This window comes from Dipodomys merriami, unplaced genomic scaffold, assembly GCF_024711535.1.
Source record: "Dipodomys merriami isolate MVZ:Mamm:240054 unplaced genomic scaffold, mDipMer1.0.p SCAF_143, whole genome shotgun sequence".
NCBI lineage: Eukaryota > Metazoa > Chordata > Mammalia > Rodentia > Heteromyidae > Dipodomys > Dipodomys merriami.
In genome coordinates, this window is record NW_027202749.1 from 55,410 (window position 1) to 79,800 (window position 24,391).

General features: G+C 46.3%; 1 protein-coding gene across 5 annotated transcripts in view; it reads left to right on the forward strand.

Moving 5' to 3' along the window:
- Pigg (phosphatidylinositol glycan anchor biosynthesis class G (EMM blood group)) overlaps positions 1–24,391 on the forward strand; it is a 34,171-nt gene that overhangs the window by 1,486 nt on the left and 8,294 nt on the right. For 3 of the 5 annotated variants that reach the window (XM_070021617.1, XM_070021621.1, XM_070021622.1), the window contains exons 1-10: positions 2,727–2,903; positions 3,727–3,932; positions 5,421–5,630; positions 6,732–6,920; positions 7,666–7,807; positions 15,866–16,078; positions 18,862–19,079; positions 19,803–20,084; positions 21,708–22,162; positions 22,613–22,804. In XM_070021617.1, coding sequence (XP_069877718.1) covers positions 2,753–2,903; positions 3,727–3,932; positions 5,421–5,630; positions 6,732–6,920; positions 7,666–7,807; positions 15,866–16,078; positions 18,862–19,079; positions 19,803–20,084; positions 21,708–22,162; positions 22,613–22,804 — 2,258 coding nt within the window. In that variant the 5' untranslated portion in view covers positions 2,727–2,752. Of the gene's footprint in view, positions 1–2,726; positions 2,904–3,726; positions 3,933–5,420; positions 5,631–6,731; positions 6,921–7,665; positions 7,808–15,865; positions 16,079–18,861; positions 19,080–19,802; positions 20,085–21,707; positions 22,163–22,612; positions 22,805–24,391 lie in introns of those variants that run through there. The other 2 variants (XM_070021620.1, XM_070021618.1) reach the window with 1 other exon arrangement.

Here is a 24,391-nt window from a genome sequence, read left to right on the forward strand (position 1 = left end):
TTACAGAAAATGAAGCAGGGTAAACAGCAACCAAAAATTCAAAAACTCAGCTTAAAGCAAATACAGAAGACTGATCTTCACCCATCAACTTCCCTTAAGATTAAAGAACCAAAGTTGTTTTAGGGGAAAATGAGGCAGGACAGATTAGGGAGAATAAGGCCTGGTGAATAGCAGCCAAGAATTTAGAAATAGTGTATTTAGAAACATAGAAGCTCCTCTTCTTTATTTTAACCCTTGTACTCCTTCATAAGCTTTAGTATTATTAGAACAAGGAAAAAGAAAAGAGCAAGAGGAGCCTTCTCTATCTGCCCTTGCCTGCTGGCCCCAATTAGTATGCTCTAAAAACTGAAGGAAATATATAATTTTAAAAAGATATGTATTTTAAGTGTCAGTGGCTCACACCTGTAATTACCTACTCAGGACACTGGGATATGAGTACTGTGGTTCAAAGTCACCCCAGGCAGCAAAGTCCGTGAGACTCTTATCTCCAATAAACTACTCAGAAAAGGCCAGAAGTGGGGCTGTGGCTCAAGTGGTAGAGAGCTCAGGGACAGTGCCCAGGTCCAGAGTTCAAGCCCCACAACTGACCGGAAAAAAAAAAAAGCAAACAAACAAAAAGAAATATAGTCTGGAGAAATAAATACTTGGAAAAAATGGCTCCAATTGGCACAAATAAACACTTTGTGGCAGGGTGTATTCATCTCAAGGATAAACATGTGTTTATGGCATAAAGGGGTTGCCCAAACATACTTGTCATGAAGAGAGGTCAGCCTTGGAGACTTTGAGCACACGTGGTAAAAGTTTGACATGAACAGTGATTAAGAACAAAGGTAAATACTATTCTTTGCATAACTTTAAGTCAGACACTATCATATAAACACCCCTAATGTCAAAGAGCCCAGGGTCTCTCCCTTCGAGAACCCACGCTGTTTGTGTGCTACCTTTTTGCTTGTCTGTTTCTTGTCTGCTTGCCTGCTTACTCAATGAAGCTCTGCAGTTTTCTTACCATTATGACTTGTCCAGAAATTCTTACTTTGTAATCGAAGTCAAGGATCCTAAGTGGACAGTTCCTATTTTTACAACCCTCCCACCTGGATGCAGTAACCACTCCGTGTTCATTTCAGCATTATCTACAATGGTCAAGGCATGGAAACATGCTAGGGCTCTCTCTCTCTCTCTCTCTCTCTCTCTCTTTCTCTCTCTCTCTCTCTCTCTCTCTCTCACACACACACACACACACACACACACATACCATATCACTGTAACAAGGATCTCTTGCGTTTACAACATAGATGCTAAGCACAACAGGTTGGGCACCTAAAAGACAAAAACAAAATGATCTCACTTATGTGGCATCATCTAAAGCAGTCAAGACTCTGAGGAAGGTAGGAGAATGAAGGCCAGGCAGGCCTGCGGGCAGCGGCCCCGCCTCCAGCGCCAGGAGGCCAGGCACCGCAGTCACAGTCAGCCCCGGGAGTTCAGCCGGCCTCCCCAACAGTTATTCCAGGAGGAGGGAGGGGAGCTGTGCCCCAGGACTAGAAATTCTCTTTCCAGGCACAGCTCCGAGCTCGTGGAGTCTGGCGGGAGGGGGAAAGCGGGGGGGGGGGGGGGGGGGGAAGGGTGCGGGGACCCCAGCTTGGGGCCGCCCCCCCTCCGGCGTGCGGGGGCGGGGAGGACAGCAGATGGGGTGCGGACTCGGGCGGCATAGGGGACAGGGGGGCGTGGGGACTCTGGCAGGGGGGACAGCCCGGGAGGGGCCCCGGCGTAGGGGGCGCAGCCCGGGTGGGGAGGGGTCCCGGCGTGGGAGGGCGCAGCCCGGGTGGGTCGGTGTCCCGGCGTGGGGGGGCGCAGCCCGGGTGGGTCGGGGCCCCGGCGTGGGGGGGCGCAGCCCGGGTGGGTCGGGGTCCCGGCGTGGGGGGGCGCAGCCCGGGTGGGTCGGGGTCCCGGCGTGGGGGGGCGCAGCCCGGGTGGGTCGGGGCCCCGGCGTGGGGGGGCGCAGCCCGGGTGGGTCGGGGCCCCGGCGTGGGGGGGCGCAGCCCGGGTGGGTCGGGGCCCCGGCGTGGGGGGGCGCAGCCCGGGTGGGGAGGGGCCCCGGCGTGGGAGGGCGCAGCCCGGGTGGGTCGGTGTCCCGGCGTGGGGGGGCGCAGCCCGGGTGGGTCGGGGTCCCGGCGTGGAGGGGCGCAGCCCGGGTGGGTCGGGGCCCCGGCGTGGGGGGGCGCAGCCCGGGTGGGTCGGGGTCCCGGCGTGGGGGGGCGCAGCCCGGGTGGGTCGGGGCCCCGGCGTGGGGGGGCGCAGCCCGGGTGGGTCGGGGTCCCGGCGTGGAGGGGCGCAGCCCGGGTGGGTCGGGGCCCCGGCGTGGGGGGGCGCAGCCCGGGTGGGTCGGGGTCCCGGCGTGGGGGGGCGCAGCCCGGGTGGGTCGGGGCCCCGGCGTGGGGGGGCGCAGCCCGGGTGGGTCGGGGCCCCGGCGTGGGGGGGGGGGGCGCAGCCCGGGTGGGTCGGGGCCCCGGCGTGGGGGGGCGCAGCCCGGGTGGGTCGGGGCCCCGGCGTGGGGGGGCGCAGCCCGGGTGGGTCGGGGCCCCGGCGTGGGGGCCGCTGCCAGGCCGGAGCGCACTCCTGGAGCAGGCCCCGGAAGTGAGCCCGCCGGAAGTCGGCGGCGGAAGGCCGGCCGCGCGGCGCTGGCGCGTTTCCGGCGGCCCGCGCCGCTCCGGAAGGTGTGCGCAGGCGCGCGGCCGCCGCGCCGGTCGGAGCCGAGATGCGGGTGGGCTCCGGCGCCTTCGCCGCCTGCTGCGTGGCGGTGGAGGTGGTGGGACTCGCGCTCTTCCTCCGGGGCTTCTTCCCGGCGCCGGTTCGCTCCTCCAGGGCCGAGCGCGGACTCGAGCCGCCGGCGCCCGAGCCCGCGGCCGGTATGCACCCCTCCCCGCCGCCCGCCGCCCGGGCCTCGCTCCGCCTGGCCCCGACGGGCTCCGCTCTGAGGCCGGTCCCGCGCCCGTAGGCCCCACTGCGCCCGGCCCCTCTCCGCCGGGCCTTTGGCCCCGCCACAGGCCTCGTCCCTTACTTCTTCTGTAATCCCTCCGTTTACTTTGCTATTTTTTGTCGGTCGTGGGACTTGAACTCGGGGCCTGGGCGCTGTCCCTCGGCTCTCCAGCTCAAGGGGAGCGCTCCACCATTGAGCTACACTTCCACTTCCGGTTTTCTGGTGGTTCATTGGAGATAGGAGTCTCAAGGGGTTTCCTGCCGGGGCTGGCTTTGAACCGTGATCCTCAGATCTCAGCCTCCTGAGTAGCTGGGGTGACAGGCGTGAGCCACCGGCACCGGCTACGCCCCTCCTCTTTCATCCCCAGTGGTTAAGGCCATTCTGCCTTAGAACCTTCCTGGCTCTCACCCCACACGTGAGATAAAGTCTCTGGACAAAGGCCACCGAATGGCCATGTAAACACCCTGTAAGCCAGTCCACCCCCCACCTGCAAAGCCATGTTTTAAGTTCAGGACCCTCTTGTAAGGACTTCCCTATACCAGAACTCCTCACCACAGTTCACTACATGTTACTGGGGGTTATCTAAGCCTACTCATTGCAAATACTCTTTTCCTTTACCAGCCCTGTCTTATCAAGAACAGGCCGGCTTTTGGATGGGATACATAGATGTGACCACATATGTGCTAGAGAAACAGGAAGATTATGAAAGTGCTTGTTTAAATTTTAATTTTACCATTTTCGAACACTTTTAGGTACCAGTTCCAACTGGACCAAACTACCGCCACCTCTCTTCAGTAAAGCTGTTATTATGCTTATAGATGCTCTGAGAGATGATTTTGTGTTTGGGTCAAAGGGTGTGAAGTACATGCCTTACACAACTTACCTCATGGAGAAAGGGGCATCTCACAGTTTTGTGGCTAAAGCAGAGCCACCCACAGTTACTATGCCTCGAATCAAGGTAAATTTCACGTGATGTTTTATAAGCTATAGTCTGGCTCTTCTACTTTTACCTCTGGAATTTACTTTGGCACTGCCATTTTTCTGGATCAGTACAATGCTAAAGTTACCACAGACAAGATGGAGCTGAAATCCATGACTTGTGCACCTTGTTGAACAGCCAGAGCTCTTCAGCTAAAGGCTAGCGGTCTACCACTTGAGCCACAGCACCACTTCTGGCTTTTTCTGGTTGTGTGGTACTGAGGAATCGAACCCAGGGCCTCATGCTTACAAGGCAAGCACTCTACCACTTAGCCACCTTCCCAGTCCTTTGGTAATGTTCTTTAGTCATCTGTTGGTTAGTTCCAACCCTGGAAGGAAATATGGTTGTCCAGTCTAGTATCCTGACATTATGCATAAGAAAATAAATGTAAGTAAGTTAAATGGCGTGCCCAAAACTATGGTATGCTAATGATGAAACAAGTATGATCTGGCCTCTAGGAGTTCATTCTGGTGAGGGTGTTTTTGAAATTAATGGTTCTTTGCCAAAGAATTATGAGTAAATGAAAAAGTGGATTGGCTTAAGAAGTGCTTATTGAAGGAGGAGGCTACAAGGCTTAATAAGAAATGTACTCATTATCTTGCCCATGTAATTGTAACCCCTCTGTACAGTATTTTCACACACACAAAAATCCAAAAAAAAAAAAAAAAAGAAGTACTTATTGAGTACATACTGTGTGCTCATATTGCAATGGATGCATATTTGGAGGAAAATGGTATTTCTGCCTTACTGGGGATTTATTCTCCAATGAGGTATATAACCATTAAAGACAAGTGAGCAAACAAGTAAATTCGCAGTTCTTGTGTGATCACTGCATGACTGAAAAACAGAACACTGATACTCAATGCTGGGTGTGGAATCAGTTCAGATTGGGGACAGTAGATCCTTTCTGAGGGACTTACATGCACTCACAGACTGGCAGCATAAGTAAGAGTGTTGGGGCAGAAATGAGCAGAAACCAATGATTTTCCTCCTGTTTCTTCACTCAGAGGACATTAGATTTGCTGGACTGTTAAAGGCTGGAGTGTGGTAGACTTCAGGAATTTGCTCATCCCATGGAACAGATTTGAATCAATAGGAACCCAATGGAGTCTGAATATACAGGTTTATGTTTTCAGCACATATCACACAGCCATTTAACTCTGTTACGAACCCCTAGTTTCTATGGCACTGCTGTTGTCTTAACTGTCCCTGTCTCCTCCTTTACCCTCTTACTCTCTGAAATGATGAGCCATGTTTGTTAAGTCTTCATTATTGAGTTTGCTGAGTTTTGCAGAATCTGTCTCCTTTCTCCATTCTCATGCTAGTTGGTGTCCTGGCATTGGTTTATCCTCCAGTACTGCTCAGGCCCTAGTTCTGTGCCTGCCTGTTTCAGCTGCCAGATGATCTTTCTGCTTCCCATATTGCATTGTTTGATTCATGTTCTAACATGAATGTTTCTTCCTGCAGGCATTGATGACGGGGAGCCTCCCTGGCTTTGTTGATGTCATCAGGAACCTCAATTCTCCTGCGTTGCTAGAAGACAATGTGATAAGACAGGCAAAAACTGCTGGGAAGAGAATAATCTTTTATGGAGATGAAACATGGGTTAAATTATTCCCAAAGCATTTTGTGGAATACGATGGTACAACCTCATTCTTTGTGTCAGATTACACTGAGGTCAGTCTTCAAAATAGAGAAATATGTTACCCTGAGTGGAGCCTGGCACTGCCATTTCCTGCTGAGAAGCAATGCTGCTATTTGTGTGTCATTAATTTATAGAATAGTATAGAGAGACTGTAGAAGTCATTTATACACATAATTATTTACAAATGGAGTCATTAACCTTGATGCATGTGTGAGTCGAGATCTGCAGGTCCCACAGTGCAAAGCATATTGGCACTCACTGAGGTCACGAGATTCAGGAAGAAGGGCACTTCAACAGAGTAGCTGTGGCAGTGAGGTCTGCAGCTGAGCAGGCTGCTGGCCCTGTGGAAAGATGCTTAACTGATGGTGTCTCCATGACATGCTTTTCAGATATAAAAGAATTTATGAGTGTTGTTTCTTGCCTCAAAGAATACTCTTTTTATAGGACTGCTGGTTAGCCTAACTGTGGGCACTGTGCTGTCCTTTGCCCTTTATTACCTGACAGAAACTTGGGCCTGTTTAAGTTGCTCATTTAGTTAAGCCCAGTAGTAATTTCACAGAAAAAAACTTCTTGTCAGAACAGCCCTTACTTATTTTAATTATATATGTGTAATGTCTACAAACTAGAGACATTTGAAAAAATAACCACAAAACCCCACAAAACACTAGGCATAAAAGCTTAATGTAAGCCACACAATGGTGGCTCACACCTGTAATCTTAGCTACTCAGGAAGCTAAGACCTGAAAGATTGTGGTTGAAAGCTAGGCTGGGGAAGAAAAGTCTGCATGTCCAGTTAGCCAGCAGAACAGTGGACTGGAGGTATGGCTCCAGTACCAGAACACCAACCATGAGCAAAGAAGCTGAGTGAAACATGAGACCCTGAGTTCAGTCCCCTGTACCAGTAGGGGGAAATTGCATCATCTTAACACTATAATGTTCATTTATTTATTGATTTTTAATAACAGGATTTTTGCTGTTTGTTGTTTGCTTTGGTTTGGCTATTTCATATTTTCAGTTCCTGTGAGTCCTGTTATCTAAGATAAACTCCTAGATTTGGCTGTTGCTCTTTCCTTGGGAGTAAAGAGCTAGAGAAAATTGGACATGCTATCTATATGTACTTTTCTTCTTCAAAGGTGGATAATAATGTCACAAGGCATTTGGATAGAGTATTAAAAAGAGGAGACTGGGACATCTTAATCCTCCACTACCTGGGACTAGACCATATTGGCCACATTTCTGGGCCCAACAGCCCCCTGATTGGACACAAGCTTAGTGAAATGGACAGCATCCTGATGAAGATTCACACCTCACTACTCTCAAAGGTGAGGCTCACTGGGATGTGTTGCATTGTGACAAGAGTTTCATGTTGTCGATATTTCCTAAGAGGACAGGAACTGCCTGAACGAGCACCACTTCTGCTATCAGTCTGCCAGCCATGTTCAGCTACAGGTGTTGCCACCTGGACTCCCTCCGTTTTCCATGCAGCCCAGGGGTACCTTGTAGATTACTGTTCTTAGGCAAGCAGTCTCTCCTAGAGTTTATGTTCTCACCAGGAGAGGCAAATAAAAACACAGTAAGCAAGAACTCAAGTATACCAGAAAGCTGTTGGTGCCACAGAAAAACATGGGCAGGAAGAAGCAACACCCCTGTTCCAAAGAGGCCATATTTAGAGCAGTCTTCTTGGAGGATATGTACAGTGTGAGCAGACTCGAAGCAGCAAGGGTCAGGTGGAGCCCACCTGGCACAACAGGTCAGCGGAGGTCTGGGCAGAGAAGCCTTGTACATAACTCAAGTCCCTATCTGAGTACTGTTTTATTCTCAAATAATCCTGCAAGATAGATTCCTATAGTATGTCCATCAACAGATGAGAAAGACGAGCCTAGAAGACTTGGGCTCAAACTCTCATAGCCTAGAAGTGATAACTCCCCTGTTCTCAGAGGCCAGAACATAACCCTGCTGTGTCTGAACTATGCACAATTCTTTTTTCACCTGTGATAGGGTCTAATCTTAAGATGATGTGCACTCCTCTCTCTTAGTATAGCCAACAGGTTCTCCTTTGCCTTCCAGGAGAGAGAGACTCTCTCACCTAACTTACTGGTTCTCTGTGGTGACCACGGCATGTCTGAGACAGGGAGCCATGGGGCCTCTTCCACAGAAGAAGTCAGCACACCTCTGCTCTTAATCAGCTCTGCGTTTGAGAGAAGACCTGGTAAGAATTGGGAATCACTGGCTTTTCAAAACTTAATTTTTTAAAAACCATGCTGCAGAAGCTGTTTGAAATATTCTGGGCAATGTGAAAATGAAAATTACAGAGAAAAATAAATCAGGATTTACAGCTTCTTCCCTTACCTTTTTTTGTCTTCAGAGGTTGCTGTGGGTTTTTGTTGTGCTGTTGTTGTTGTTGTTGTTGTTATTTTGTTTGTTGGGGAGGGGGGGTTGGCCAGTCCTGGGACTTGGACCCAGGGCCTGGGCACTGTTCCTGAGCCTCTCTGTGCTTATGGATACCACTCTACCACTTGAGCTTCTGTGTTACCTCTGGCTTTTTCTGTTTATGTGGTACTGAGGAATTGAACCCAGGGCATCATGCATGCTAGGCAAGCACTCTACCACTAAGCCACATTCCCAGCCCAGGTTTTTTTCTTGTGTGTTGTTTTTTTTGGGGGTCCGGTCACGGGGCCTGAACTCTGGGCCTGGGCGCTGTCCCTCAGCTCTTCAGCTCAAGGCTAGCGCTCTACCACTTGAGCCACAGCGCCACTTCCAGCTTTTTTCTTTTTGCTTATGTGGTGCTGAGGAATTGAACCCAGGGCCTCATGCATGCAAGGCAAGCGCTCTACCACTGAGCCACCTTCCCAGCCCCCCAGCCCAGGTTTTAGTCAGTTTGTTTTGTTTTTGGTATCAGTTGCATAAGGGAGGCTTTGTTGTGATACTTCCCTACAGACATACAAAATCCCTTGATCAAACTCACCCTCTATGTGACTCCCTGTCCCACTCCCTCCACCTACACAATTTCAGCAAGTCCAGGTTTTTATACACGCATAAAAAAATACCTCAACCATATCTCCCTTATTTACCCTTTAGGTTGGCCCTCCCCTTCCTGCTGGTGCCTCCTCCCTCCTCACAACAGATCCTGCTATACTTAAACGTTTTCCATTTTTAGTGACAATTAATTGTACAAAAGGGTTTCACAGCAATACTTCATACCCACACACATACACACTATCGTGTAATTGGATTGGCTTCCTCTGTTGCTCTGTCCTCATTCTTCCTATTCTTGCTTTTCTACAATAGCTTTCAGTGAGATTCCTCATGCCACCTAAATATAGGTGGCATAGATGTATTCCAGTATTACTTGGCTTCCATCATTCTCTTTCCAGCTCCTCTTTCTCCTCATCCACTCATCCCTCATCCACAATCCCACAGTTACAATCAGGGGGTATATGTGATGAGTAGCTCTAGATTCCACAAATGAGTGAACTCATGTCATATTTGGTTTTCTGAGCTTATATTATCTCCCTCAACAGGATAATCTCTAGCAGTACAAATACTTTTTTGAAGGAATTTCATTTTAGGTATTTTACTGCCTCAGTATCTGGAATTAGTAAAAGAAAATTTCCAGTAGCTTACAAACATCAGAACTGCATATGTACACTGAAGAAAATAAACACTAGCTTTTCTCGAGTCCCCACTATTCAAATCCATATATTGAATAGCAACATCAGCAAGAGTCAGGGATTGAACAAAGCAGGGTTCACTAATACACTATTCATCAGAGTCAGCACAACCCATACTTGACTCATTGGCCCATCATCCCTACGTAGCTGCCTGGGTCTGGGCCTCTGCCTCCTTCCTGCTGACATGCTAACGGCTCACATGCTACACCAGAAATCAGCCTGTTCTAACAGTTGTCTGTTTTGGTTTTTTAAAGAACCCTTGTCTTCTCATTATGCCCATTTTATGAGCCAGGACTATACTCTTTAGTGTATTCAGAGTTGGGTGACCATTGTCATAGTCAGTTTTAGGACATTTTCAACACCTCAAAAAGGAACTTGTTAGCTTCCCATTCTCCACCTCTAGGCATTTGCCAGTCTGCCTTCTGTGTCTGTAGATGATATTTCATGTAAGTGGAATTTATAGCACACTGGCCTATGTCTGGCACTTTTCAGTTATGATAATGTATTTCCAGTTTCATCCAAGCTACAGCATGTCAATCCTTCACTACTTTTATTGTTAAATTATGTTTTATTGTATGAATAGACCACATCATTTACCATTCATTGGTGGAGGGTCAAATAGATTGCTTTCACTGTGAACATCTCTGTCCTGTGACAATTTGTGTTTTCTTCTGGTGTAATTTTCTCATTCCAGTACAGCTCTGCCCTCACCTCTACCTGTTAGGATTAAATATGTTGCATTTCTATGGGTTATAGGCTGGCAACATAATTAAATGCACATGGCTATTGTTTTTTACTTGAGAACAGAACAGGAAAGAGGGGCTTTGCACTGTCTTTTAAATAGGTACTGTAATGGTGCTCTTTGACTTTTTGGTAGACCCACATTATTGTCTGGAGTCACTTGTTTCAACCAGAAAACCTTGTTTCATGTTTCTTGTAAGGCAAGTTTGCTAGCAACAAATTGTTTTCTTAAAATCAGATGATGTCCTTTTTCCATCTTCTCCATTGAAACAGTTTCACTGGATATATGATATCTAGTTGACAACCACTTATACTCTACCAAAGGCTCTGCCTTTGGCCTCTGGGTTCTAATGAGAAGTTACCAGTATCTAATTGTGGCTCCTGTATCTTGGTCTTTTTTCAGTTTCACTACACTGTCTTTTTTTTTTTTTTTTCTACAACTTGAAGTTTAAGCCTTTTGTAGATACTTTTTTCATCCAATTTGGGACCTTTACCCTCTGTTTTTCTGCTCATCTTTAACTGTGTGATTTCTTTTCTTTTTTTTTTTTTTTTTGGTAGTTTAAAATCTGCTCTTGAGTGCCTTTGGTAATTTTTTCACTTCCATTATTTCCTTTTAGTTCTTTCCTGATAGTTTCTTACTCTACTGAAATGCTATTATCTTGCCTCCTTTGATTAACACATGATTTGATCAGTTCTTTGACACATTTGCTGGGCTACTTTGAAGTCTTTATTAAATCTGCTATTTGGATTCTTTGGTGGTAGGTGCTTTGTTTCGTATTTGTCATACCATTTCTTTGAAAACCTCCATATTTTTGATGAAAACAGAATTTTTATTTAGTTATTTATTTTTTTGGGGTCCGGTCGTGGGGCCTGAACTCTGGGCCTGGGCGCTGTCACTCAGCTCTTCAGCTCAAGGCTAGTGCTTACCACTTGAGCCACAGCGCCACTTCCGGCTTTTTTCTTTTTGCTTATGTGGTGCTGAGGAATCGAACCCAGGGCCTCAGGCATGCAAGGCAAGCGCTCTACCACTGAGCCACCTTCCCAGGCCCAAAAACAGAATTTTGTAAGTGATAAATTGCAGCAAATCTGGACAATAGTTCCTCCTCATCCAAGACTTTTTATTTTTCTATTGACTTGAAGACGGTTGCAGGAAATTCTCTTTTCCTGCAGTGCTGCTGCACAGGCCCAGCCTGAGCATGCACACAGTCAGTCTTCAGGGAAGGCCTTGCAAGCTACTGCTTCTGTTCTCTCACCCCACTATGAAATTCCACTAATTGCTAGCCGATTGTTCTCTTGTTTGTGAAAAGAAAACAGGAGCATAGGAAGGTAAGAGATGCTTGTGCCTCCTCTTCAGCAGGCAGACATCACTAACAGTTCAGCTGTAGGGTAGCAGATGCCTGTGTGCCTGGCTTCTACTGCCCTGTGAAGTATGTCCTGGAGGACAAACGTGGTTATTCACAGGCCAAAAAAAAAAAGGTTGTGTGTGTGTCTGTGTGTGTGTCTGTGTGTGTGTCTGTGTCTGTGTGTCTGTGTGTACCAGTCCTGGAATCTGTACTCAAGTCTAGTAGTGCTCCACCATTTGAACCATAGCTCCACTTCTATTTCTTTTGGTAGCTAATTGGAGATAAGAGTCTCACAGACGGGCTGGGAAGGTGGCTCAGTGGTAGAGTGTTTGCCTTGCATGCATGAGGCCCTGGGTTCAATTCCTCAGCATAAGCAAAAAAGAAAAAAGCTCAAGTGGTAGAGCGCTAGCCTTGAACTGAAGAGCTGAGGGACAGCGCCCAGGCCCAGAGTTCAGGCCCCATGACTGGACCCAAAAAAAAAAAAAAAAAAAAAAGAGTCTCACAGACTTTCCTGCCCATGCTGGCTTAGACTCAGAAATCAGCCTGAGTAGCTAGGATTACAGGTGTGAGCCCCTATACCAGCTAAAATTGGCATTCATTATTTTGGAGGTGTGTATTTCTGTTATTGTGAAGGTGATGTACAGTGAGGTTACAGGTACATAAGTTTAACTTTTTTTTTTTTTTGCCAGTCCTGGGGCTTGAACTCAGGGCCTTGGTGCTGTCCCTGAGCTTCTTTTGCTCAAGCCTACCACTCTACCATTTGAGCCACAGCACCACTTCTGGACTTTTCTGTTTATGTGGTACTGAGGAATTGAACCCAGGGCTTCATGCATCTGAAGCAAGCACTCTACCACTAAGCCACATTCCCAGCCCCAGTGTAACATTTCTGTTTGAACAGTGTCAGTTCTTTCCTCATTTTCTCCCAGTTAAAATTGACATTCTTAAAACATCAAAATGTTCTCAAAGAATATTAGTGTTTTTACCAAGATTTAGTAGATTTTCTTTTTTTTTTCTTTTTGCTTATGTGGTACTGAGGAATCGAACCCAGGGCCTCGAGCATGCAAGGCAAGCACTCTACCACTGAGCCACCTTCCCAGCCCCTAGTAGATTTTCTTGAATAAAAGTTTTTCCTTTGTTTATGTCCTTCAGCAATTCCCAGACTATAAATGGTAGTTATTGGATTTTTTTGGTTTTGGGTTTTTTGTTTGTTTGTTTTTGATGCTGAGCCTGGCGTTTGAACTCAGAGCCTGCGCACTGTCCTTGAGCTTGTTGTGCACATGTCTAGTGTTCTACCACTTTGAGTCACAGTGCCATTTCCAATAGTTAATTGGAGGTAAGAGTCTCAGGGGCGTTCCGGCCAAGGCTGGTATTGAACTGCAATTATCATATCTCAGCCTCCTGAGTAACTAGGATTATAGGCGTGAGCCACCATCACCCAGCTAGATTTTATTTGTTTGTTGTTGTTGTTATAAAGGTGATGTACACTGGGGTTACAGTTACATAGTCAGGTATGAGTACATTTCTTTTTGGACTGTGTCACTCCTTGCTCTTTGTTTTTCCCTCCCATCCCCTCCAACAAGTTGTACAATTCATTTTCAACATAGTGTCTTGTGAGTACTACTGCTACATTTGTTCAACCTTGGTCACTCTATTCGGATTTTTTTTGTTGGTTGGTTGTGGAGCTTGAACTCTGGGCCTGGGCGCTGTCCTTCAGCTCAAGGCTCAAGGCTAGTGCTCTACCACTTGAGCCACAGCACCACTTCTAGTTTTCTGGTGGTTTATTGGAGATAAGAGTCTCATGGACTTTCCTGCCAGGGCTGACTTTGAATTGTGATCCTCATATCTCAGTTTCCTGAGTAGCTAGGATTACAAGTGTGAACCACCAGTGCCCAGTGTGTGTGTGTGTGTGTGTGTGTGTGTGTGTGTGTGTGTGTGTGTGTGTGTGTGTGTGTGTGTTGTTCTTTTATTTTTTTAATGCCAGTCCTGGGACTTGAACTCATGGCCTGGGCACTGTCCCTGAGCTTCTTTTGCTCAAGGCTACCACTATACCACTTTAGCCATAGTGCCATTCTGGCTTTATCTGTTTATGTAGAGCCGAGGAATCAAACCTAGTGCTTCATGCATGCTAGGCAAGCACTGTACCACTAAGCCACATTCCCAGCCATGTGTGTTGTTCTTCTGGGTTTATTTGTTTGTTTTTTAAAACTGGGTCTCACAATGTAGGCAGTCTGGCCTTAAACTTCTATTTCCACTGCTGCCTCCCAGTTTTATCTGTTGTCTGTTGAGATGTCCTCTGTCATCCTGTGAATCTCCTCTTAACACACAGGTGTGAATAGATATGCCTGGGTTCAGGCTAATTGAATGCTTGGGTTCAAGCTAATCTAGTTTGGTTTGTTATGGTTTGATCTGGTCTGGGCTAAGCACAGCTATTTCTTGTTTTTGTTTTTGTTTGCCAGTCATGGTGCCTGAACTCTGGGTCTGGGCGCTGTCCCTCAGCTCTTCAGCTCAAGGCTGGTGCTCTACCACTTGAGCCACAGCACCACTTCCAGCTTTTTCTGCTTATGTGGTGCTGACGAATCAAACCCAGGGCCTCATGCATGCAAGGCAAGCACTCTACCACTGAGCCACCTTCCCAGCCCCAAGCACAGCTATGTCTTAACAGGAAGGACTTTATTGTGATGTTAGCAGCTGTTGATAACCAGATCCATCCATTAATTCAGTAGAATTTGCAAAGAGTAGTGTTTGAATTCTGTAATTCTTTTTTGTTAGTTAGCCAATGTATTACCCTATTTGTGCTGCTATAACAAAATTCCACAGACTGGGAAATGTATAAAGAAAAGAAATTCATTTCTTAGTTTTGCCAATTGATGCTGGCATCTGGTGAGGGCTGCCCCCCTCTGAAGTGGTGCCTTGATTGTTGTGTCCTCCAGAAAAGGGGAGTGGCTGAGGAGGAGGGACAAGACAGACCAGACTCTCTGTCCCATCCTTTATAGCAGCATTAAACACTTGCCAAGAGACTACCTCACACCGTTGGCACTTTAGTGCTTAAATTCCATCTCATGAATATTTTAAGTGACACATTCAAACCAGAGCACAATAATTCTGTAAAAAAAAATTCCTCTGTGTGCTTTTAGGTTTCCTAGTGGCACTAATTTATATAGGAGATATGTAATAAATGATGGATTGTTCTTCCCACTTAATCTACCAGTTTCAAATCATAGACTATTGCTTCCAATTATGACCAAATAAGGATCTTCTTCTTATGTAATACTGTGAAGTCATAGACTTAATCATATTGATTCATATACATTCACTGTAGAAACTTTTTAGTACCCAAAGTGCCACATCTGTGACTGAGTGCATCCTCATATCACCATCTCTTGAATCCTTTAAAGCAAAACAGAATGGTCTCTACTGGCTCTGCTGTTTTCTGTCAACACAGAATTCATGGCTACGTAGCCTTCTTCCTTTTTTATTTATTTATTTATTATTTTGGTCAGTCGTGGGGCCTGAACTCTGGGCCTGGGCGCTGTCCCTCAGCTCTTCAGCTCAAGGCTAGCGCTCTACCACTTGAGCCACAATACCAATTCAAGCTTTTTCTGCTTATGTGGTGCTGAGGAATTGAACCCAGGGCCTCATGCATGCAAGGCAAGCACTCTACCACTGAGCCACCTTCCCAGCCCCACCTTCTTCCTTCTTGGGGTTTGACCGGCTTCTCCAAGGTAGCCAGGAGTAGTGTTTGAGAACCACTATCTCAACAGGAGGTGTGTATACTAATCTTGGACCTTTAGGGTTAGGTCCAAGATTCTTAAGATGATCTTGAGTTTGTGTTGACACTTCTAGCTCACATTCATGACTATAAAATCAACTCTAGATCTCATCACTATACTTACTTCCTCCTAAGCCTGTAGATTTGGTAGAGTTAGTGCATCACACGTGAGATGCTTGTATTATCACACAGTAGACCTGCAGCAGTATCAGACTTGTCCCTCTTATGCCTGCACCCACCCAGCTGAGGATAGCCTCACTCTGCTCTACTGGGAGAAGCACCTGCTACTTCTGAAGCAGCTGAGAGATCCTGGGCCAGGTTTCTCAGGTCTACGTGAATGCCAGAAAGGAGAGCTTAGCACGTTCTGAGTCCAGAAGATCCGCCCTCATTTTTGTTCAGAGTTAACAGTAGGTATCATCACAATGACCATCCCTAGGCTTCTGCTGGGCTCCTTGCCACCTCCATGGCTGACCTTTCTCAGCAGTCACTCTGTTCATAATCATTTGCCTTACTTGCCCTCTGTATACTATAAGCCACTGAAAGGAATGGGACACTCACCAAATCTGTCGACACTAAGAAGTTAATATATTGTTTCTGTGTGAATCTACCTCAAATGGTTTGAAGAGATGGGTATTTTGACCTGTATTAGCTATAGAGGTTCATTTCAAGAATAACTACCATCTCCTACCTTCTAGAAGCCTTTTTTTTTTTTTTTTTTTTGTAAAATATCTTCTTTTTTCTAGGGGATATCCGACACACAAAGCACGTCCAGCAGACTGACTTGGCTGCAACACTAGCAATAGGACTTGGCTTGCCAATTCCCAAAGACAGTGTAGGAAGCCTTTTATTTCCAGTTGTAGAAGGAAAACCAATGAGAGAACAGCTGAGATTTTTACACTTAAACACAGTACAGCTTAGCAAGCTGTTGCAAGAGAATGTACCATCCTATGAGAAAGGTAAGCCAATGAATCCAGCTTGTATTAGAATTGCATGTCTCATTGTAGTTCACATTTTCTGGATGTGTTCTGTGGTATGCAGTTTGTCATGGTACTGTATTGCAGTCATTATTCTTCAGTTATATATATATATTGTGTTTCTGGTTTCTTAGACCCTTAACTGTCACCATTAGCAATACCACAGATGCAGTTAACTACATGAAATCTTTCATAAGTGTATGCTGTCAATAAATTCTCTTCTTTAGAACCCAGGGACTATTAAAAGCATTGGAAATAAAATCATCAAGAGGTATAGTATCTCTGTCTGAGATCCTCCAGAGGGAAAAGAAAAAAAAAATAGTAATAGATGCCAAATGGTAAGAAAGACCCTAGGAAATTATCAGACAGAGAAGAGAGGAGATTGCAGGTAGATTGGGTGTGTTGCGGGCTGAGAGTCAAAGAGACACAGGGCCTTGCAGTAACGATGTCAGAGTGGCTAGGGGAAGGCACAGGAAATGGTAGGGATGTATAGGGGCCTTCTAGTTGCCAGAGGGGTTTTCAGTTTTGTCCCAGGTGAAGTGTAGGGGACACTGCAGAGTTTTCTGCATTCTCAAAGGCTCTCTCAGATTCCCTTGGAGAGTTCTTCCCTATGCTGTAACAGGAGACTGGTTGGCCTATTGCTCTAGTGAGGGCCCTGTACACCAGAGGAGCCCCAAAATAATTGTATTGTGGATATGTTTGAAATAGCAAAACAGGATTTGCTGGCACACCAGAGTCTTAAGTCACAGGAAGACCTGCAGCCTAAGGAACAATTCTGGAGTTTCAGCCAAACAGAGAAAGAGTAGATGACCATGCACTAAGGTAGGTAAGACCAGAACAGGAGCAGAAGAAGGTTTTCAGGGCAAGGCAAGGTAGTAGCCTGACAAGGACTCAGGAGACCATGCAGAAAAAAAAAAAAAATTCAGTAAGGAGGGGGTAAAGAGCTGTGCTGAATACTAGCAAAATAAAGTGAGAGATTGCAAACTCCCTGAGAGAGCTCTCTGCTGAGTCTGGCAATGTGCAGCTCACACAGAGCGTCAGGAGGAAGCCCAGTTGGGATGGGCATGGGTGCGGGTATTAGAGAGAACAGGGAGATGGAGGGCCAAGAGCAGATATTTTATCTTTTAGCTAGCAATACTGTTAGGTGTTTATCTGCTAATAAGAATATTCCCTGGTGGGGAGTGTGCCTCCTTGTGAGCCTTTGTAGGTCATTCAGACTGTGGACTCCATATACCAATGAACACATCTGCCCTGAATCTAAAGGAAGCACTACTTGCTTAAGGCAACATTTAATCGGATGCAGCAGGCTGTGGGAGATACAGCCAGAAGGGCAAGCACCATGAGTGTCACATGACAGTTGTAGACTGTAGGCTGTGAGCATGTGTGATCAGGGACAAGCGGACTTGGTACTTAGCCAAGGACCCAGATGAGGCCTGGCCAGTGCATACTTCAGGCTAGACTAGGCACAGATGTTACTTTCGCTTTTTTTCTTTTTCAAAAATAACTTGAATGGCCTTGATAGTTTTCTTACATTTATTGTTATTAATATGTTCTGTTATTAAGAAATCACCAACCAAAAATGATTTTAACGCATAGATGCTTTGCTTACTTCAAAAATGAGGCCTTATAGCTGGGCACCAGTGGCTCACACCTGTCATCCTAGCTACTCAGGAGGTTGAGAGCTGAGGATCGCAGTTCAAAGCCAAAGTCCATAAGACTCTTATCTCCATTTAACCACCAAAAAAAAATGGAAGTGGTGCTGTGGCTCAAGTTGTAGAGCACTCGTCTTGAGCTGAAAAGCTCAGGGACAGTGTCCAGGCCGGAGTTCAAGCCCCACAGCCAACACAAACAAACAAAAATATGGCCTAAGAAGAAATCAAGGACTGATAAGGGAAGGAGGAAAAGAGCCTGCTGGGATGAGGAAACTTTCATAGGGTCATCTACCCCTAGGAGGCCTTTGTCTGCACTCTGTACACCATTCAGACACAGTGTACATCTGCTTCCCATTCCACAAGGCCTACACACCTCTACAACATTCAGCCAGGTCTTGCCATATGGCTTTCAGTTGTGCCAGGAGCAGCTTTTTCTCACTCCAAGACTGATCTTCAGTGACTGGATACATGCTCTCCCAGTTCTTTGCCTGGTTAATTCTGTATCTTAGCCCATCCTTGCCCTCTCTACCCACTCCCAATCAGTTCCTTCTCATTACCGAGACACTCTCATTGTACTCCAATCTACTTTTCCTTCATGGTGTTCTTCACAGTATGTGAAGAACTCATATGTCCATGAGTATCGACTATTTATTTTTGTGAATACTACTGGATCCAAGCCCAAACAGGTAGGAGTTCTTCCTGTTACTCAATATTGTGTTTCTTGCCTAAGACAGAGTATAGACAAAGCATTTTTTTTTTTTTGCTTTTATAATTCACAAGAAGGAAAAGTAGAAAGGATCAAGAATAGGGAGGAGAAGGTAAGACTAGGACAGGGAAGTAGGTAGGAAGGGAGTCTGTACTGAGCAGTGGACAGATAGATCTGTTTACATTGTATGTGCTGAGTAACCAGGCCTTGGCAGTGTGGTGCTAGTGTTGGCTGGATGTCCTTCAACTATACCTTATATCTAATGTAGGCAGCAACTTCCCTGAAGAAAAATACTGCCTGCATAAGGTATAAGTTGTAAAATCTTGTGCCAGGAATAACTGAATATTCAGAGATTATAATTATGCATGCCCATGATGTATATGTGTAATTTTTTTTTGTCCTGGTAGATCCTGGATTTGAGCAGTTTAAAATGGCAGAAAAGCTACATGGAAACTGGGTCAAGTTGCACTTGGAAGAAAACAATTCAGATGTTCTGCTTGGCCTGGGCACCAAGGTGCTCAGGCAGTACCTGGGTGCACTGAAGACCTTGAGTCTGTCCCTGAGCACACAAGTGGCCCAGTATGACATCTACTCGATGGCAGTGGGGACAGTTGTGGTTTTGGAGGTATGGATGTTTGTGTAATAATGGCTTAGGTATTAAATTGATTTGGTAACTCAGTCAAAACATAGTACTTGTAAATATATACAGTATTAGCATTACTGCCAGGTGTGGTATCCTATAACCCCAGCACTTGGGAGCTAAGACCAGAAGAATGTTAGTTGGAGGCCAGCCTGGGTTCCACAAAAAAACCCAGTCTCAAAAAAAAAAATCGGTATTACTATACACAGAAAATATGAATTTTCTTAACTATCCCATTGTGTTTCCTAGCTTATGACAAATCATAAAGTACTGTCAGGTATTACTGCACACATAAAATAGCCTTTTCCTTTTTTTTTTTTTTTTTTTGGTCAGTCATAGGGCTTGAACTCTGGGCTTGAGTGCCGTCCCTCAGCTCTTCAGCTCAAGGTGAGCGCTCTACTGCTTGAGCCACAGTGCCACTTCCAGTTTTCTAATTGTTTATTGGAGATGAGAGTCTCACAGACTTTCCTGTCTGGGCTGGCTTTGAACCATGATCCTCAGATCTCCTGAGTAGCTAGGATTACAGGTGTGAGCCACCAATGCCTGGCTTAAGCTCTGCCTTTTTGGCAGGCAACTAGAAGGAATCTTTCCTTGGGTCATTTTTCCTATCCTCTGTGTATACAGAAAGGAGCTGCTCATTTTAGGTGATTTCACTTGGTGTGGCCATCCACAGACACTGTTGGTGACTGGTTTTTGTTTTTATTCTAGGTCCTCACCCTGCTCCTCCTCAGCACCCCACAGGTGCTGCGCAGAAGAACCGAGCTGGATGTCGCTCTGTCATCTCCTGTGTTTTCTCTGCTCTTTTATCTGATATTCCTGGTTCTTTCGGCCATCCACGTCGTAGTTTGCACCTCAGCTGAGCACTCCTGTTACCTCTGCAGCCTCCCCTGGCTGGCAGCAGTGGGAGTGATAGTGCTAGTTTCCATGCTGCTCTGTGCAATCGTGTCTGCTCTTGCCGGGCCTGTCCTTGCTGGTGCTCTGCTGGTGAAGGTATGGCTGCTCTGTGTGGGATATTTTGTTACGTCGTCTCATCTTTTGTTTGTCAGGCTTGAGTTGAAACAGCAGTTAGCAGTGCTGCCAGCTTCCTGGAAGACCACACACCAAAGAAATTATGTAACAACTTCAGCAGCCTGTACCTGTCTCTGCCCATCTTGGCTCTGGTGTTCTGATGTGTGGTCAGGTCACACACGTGTGTTCTCCGTTGGAAAGCTGGTTCTTGGAGTGGAGGTGATGGTAGAGCTGCAGGGCATGGGGGATGAGAATGAGCTGCAGCCGAGGACAGCTGTGGGCTAAATACTCAGGAGATTCCAAAGGAGTTTTGATGTTCTTTTCCTCTGTTCTGCCACACAAAATGCAATTTTCTTTTCAAGACACATGTTTTCCTTTGGAAGTCTCCATTTGCATCTCTAGGGCCTACACAGGCTCATGCTGTTTCTGGGTGCCTTGCTGCACACAATAGTTACCAGAAAATAAATGACAGCAATCTCATCTTGAATGGTTTTAAGTTAATAGTTCACTGTTGTCTCTGTGAGTAAGCACCTTAAGGGAGAAAGAATTTATTTTAGTTCAGTGTTTCAGAAGTGTTAAGTCCATTGTCAGTTGGTTGTATCCCTCTGAGCCTGTGGCAAGGCAGAAACATCATTGTGGCTGGAAAGGCTTCTCAATGGAACTCTGTTCTACTCATGGTAGCAAGGAAACAGAAAGATGCAGGGACAAGATATACTCTTCAAGGCATAAGCCTAGTGACTCTCTAGCTAGGCCCTATCTACTAATAGCCCATTGAGTTTTGAACACATGTATGGACTGATCCATTAGTGGAGAGTATAGTGCCAGCTGAGCACCAGTGGCTCATACTTGTGATCCTAGGTACTGAGCAGGCTGAGGTCTGAGGATCACAATTCGAGGTCTACCCAGGCAGACAAACTCAAGACCCGTATCTCCAACTAACCACCAAAAAGCCAGAATGGAGCTATAACTCAAGTGATAGAGTATTAGCCTTGAGAACAACAACAACAACAACAACAAAAAAAAGCTCAGGGACAACATCCAGACCTTGAATTTAAGACCCAGGACTGGTTAGTGCCATCTTGATCCACTTATCTGTCAGTATTACCATAAGCTGGTAACTAGAACTTCATGTGTGTTTTGGTGGGACATTCCATATTCAAGCCATAACACAGTTTAAGGAATGGTACTGTGGTGCCACCTGTGTTGTTTCAACAGAAGTGACCATTGTAGTGGATACCGAACATTTCAAGGGAAAAGGAGCTGTCATGGAAAGGGGCATGAAAGCTGGTTTAGTTCTTGGGCTCCACCACTGACCTAAGGGCCTAACCACTTTCATTCTCTGCTTCTGAGTTCTCAACTTGCAGTCCAGGGTAAGGGCCACTGACAGATACTATCTCCATGGCTCCTAGCTGGCAGAAGGGCATCTTGACTCCCCCAGTCTGTGCTGTGTGAAGAAGAACCATGTCCCCAAGGCAGGAGGCTCTTCAGAGTAGGCAGTGGACACTGGGCATGAGGAACAGCACATACCTGTCTTTGGACGTTAGCACATATAGGGAGATGTGTGTCATGTTCAGGTTGTTTCTCATACAGTATTTCCTCTTACAGAATGTAGCTCACCCCAGCTCTGGATGGTCAGAGGTAGACCACCTTCTTCTGCTGGGCACAGTGGGGCATGTCCTGAGTCTGGGAGCCAGCAGCTTTGTGGAAGAGGAGCACCAGACCTGGTACTTCCTCGTCAACACCTTGTGTCTGGCTCTGAGCCAGGAAACGTGTCGGAGCTACTTTCTGGGGGACAGCTGCGAGCCTCCACGTGCCTTCCACGTGGAGCAACAGCCTGAGGGTGCCATTGTCATGCTGCGGGAGAGCACGGGTGATGAGGGTGCTGAGCCTGTCAGGGAGGGCGAGGGGCCCTCCCAGCCCAAAACACTGAGAGGCCACAAGCAGTGGGCAGTGCTGGCAAGCCCCTGGCTGGTGCTGATCTGCTGCCGGTTGCTGCGGTCCCTGAACCAGACAGGTGTGCAGGGGGCCCACCGGCCTGATTTTGGCCACTGGCTCACCAGGTAAGCACAAGCCTTGGACCAGGGGCTAGACTCTCTTGATTGAATGATTTTCTTTTTCTACATTTAGTCCTGGTTTCCATATTAAGGATAGGATAGTATTTGAGATCTGAAGAAATAGAAAAGTAAATCACAGCTCATGAGTCAGTGTAGAAAGGTGAACTGTGTCGAGGCTAGCCAAGCAAGCTGATCTGTGTGTGAGAAAACAGCACAGGCCAGGGTGCAGATGAGGGCTCCCGGGGCAGGGCTGGTTGTACCGCGCTGCCCTGCTTCTGAATACATCCATGAGTAAGAAGTTAGACTTGATCCCCATGGTCTTACTTAAGACATTTTCAGAACTTTTGTGTGAATTTTAATCTACATTTCTTTTGTGCTTTCTAGAAAAATCAGTATAGATTCATACATCACTAATTCCTTTTTGTCATCACTGTGGTATTGTCCATCTTGTTTCAGCTCTGAACACAAAGTGCAGCTCTCAGGCCTGGCTGCCCTCTCCCTGCTTGCAATCTTCATGTTGGTCCAAAGGGGGTGTTCCACTGTGTCCAAAGCAGCCCTGGCGCTTGGGCTGTTGGGCGTCTTCTGCTACAGGGCTGCCATAGGGAATGTGCTATTCCCATGGCAACCAGACAACAAAAGCATTACAAAGTAAGTACACTGGAGATATGAGGGTCTGTTTACTGTAGATCAGTTTTAGTCTTACATGTACTAAAAAATGCCATTCCTCCTCCCTCCCCCCCCAAAAAATACCTTATACCAATCTTTAGAATAACCGAGTTTGGTATTTATGAATGGTGATTTCATTAGCAGTTATGATAAGCCTGATTAAGAAAACCTTAATGAACCACTTTGTTAGTATTCTCTTAGAAGAGAGAAAAATATAAGGTCTTTGAAATTTAGTTTTTAAATTAATAAGTAAAACTTAAGGGATTTTGTAGGACAAAGAGTGAGGAATGAATGCATGCATGCATGCATGATACCTGACTTACTGCAACAGCAGTTCCCAGGACTTGGTTTTGATCAGTTGTGGTGTGGCTGCAGAAATAAGGATGATAATATTGAGTAGATACTCCCTAGCAGTTGGGAAAGGAAGCAGAACATCTCCATAATTTACCAAGAACATACGCTTTGACAGTCAGGAAAGCTTAATCATGAGACTGAAGACCAGTTTTCTGTTTGCTAATAATATGGTGAAATGCTGGGAGTAGCTAGGCAGAGGGCAGGGTGCAAAATGTGTCTGAATCTTTCAGTATTGTCCATTCTCTTCTCAAATATATCTCAAGAATACAAGCAGGCAATGCAGGATTGAGACAGAAGCATGCTCACTGAGGCATCTTTTTTTTTATTTTGGTAGAAAAAGTAAAGAACGGGCTTGGAATGTGGCTTAGTGGTAGAGTGTTTGCCTAGCATGTATGAAGCCCTGGGTTCGATGCCTCAGTACCACATAAGCAGAAAAAGCCAGAAGTGGTGCTGTGGTTCATGTGGTATAGTGCTAGCCTTGAGCAAAAGAAGCTCAGGGACAGTGCCCAGGCCCTGAGTTCAAGCCTCAGGACTGGCAAAGAAAGACAGGAGGAAGAAAGAAAGAGAGAGAGAGAGGAAGAAGGAAGGAAGGAAGGAAAGAAGGAAGTAAGGAAGAAGGGAGGGAGGGAGGGAGGGAGGGAGGGAGGGAAGAACAATGCAGCAATAGGGATGTGGCACTTGCAGTTCAGTTGAAGCTCCACCATGGCATCTCACTGCCATTAGTGAGTTTTCAGAGAACTGAGGAGGACATTTGTGAACAATAAGCGTTAGGGTTGTTGGATGACTCCAGCTTGCTGAGTGTGTTTTGCTTTTCATACTGATGTGAAAGATTAAAGAGATAAAATAGTGGTGATTATAACCCAAGATTTTAGGTGGGTTGTGGCTTTACCTGTGTGCGTGTGCGCACACCCATGTATATGTGTATGTGTGCCAGGCCTACGGCTTGGAATCAGGGCCTGTGTGCTCTCTCTGAGCTCCTTTGCTCAAAGCTAGCACTCTATACCACTTGAGCCACAACTCCATTTCTTGTTTTGGGGGTCCTTTATTGGAGATAAGAGTCTTATCGGGATTGGGAATGTGGCTTAGTGGTAGAGTAACTTGCCTAGCATGCATGAAGTCCTGAATTTAATTCCTCAGTACCACATAAACAGAAAAAGCTGGAAGGGGCACTGTGGCTATTGTAGAGTGCTAGCCTTCAGCAAAAGAAGAAGCTCA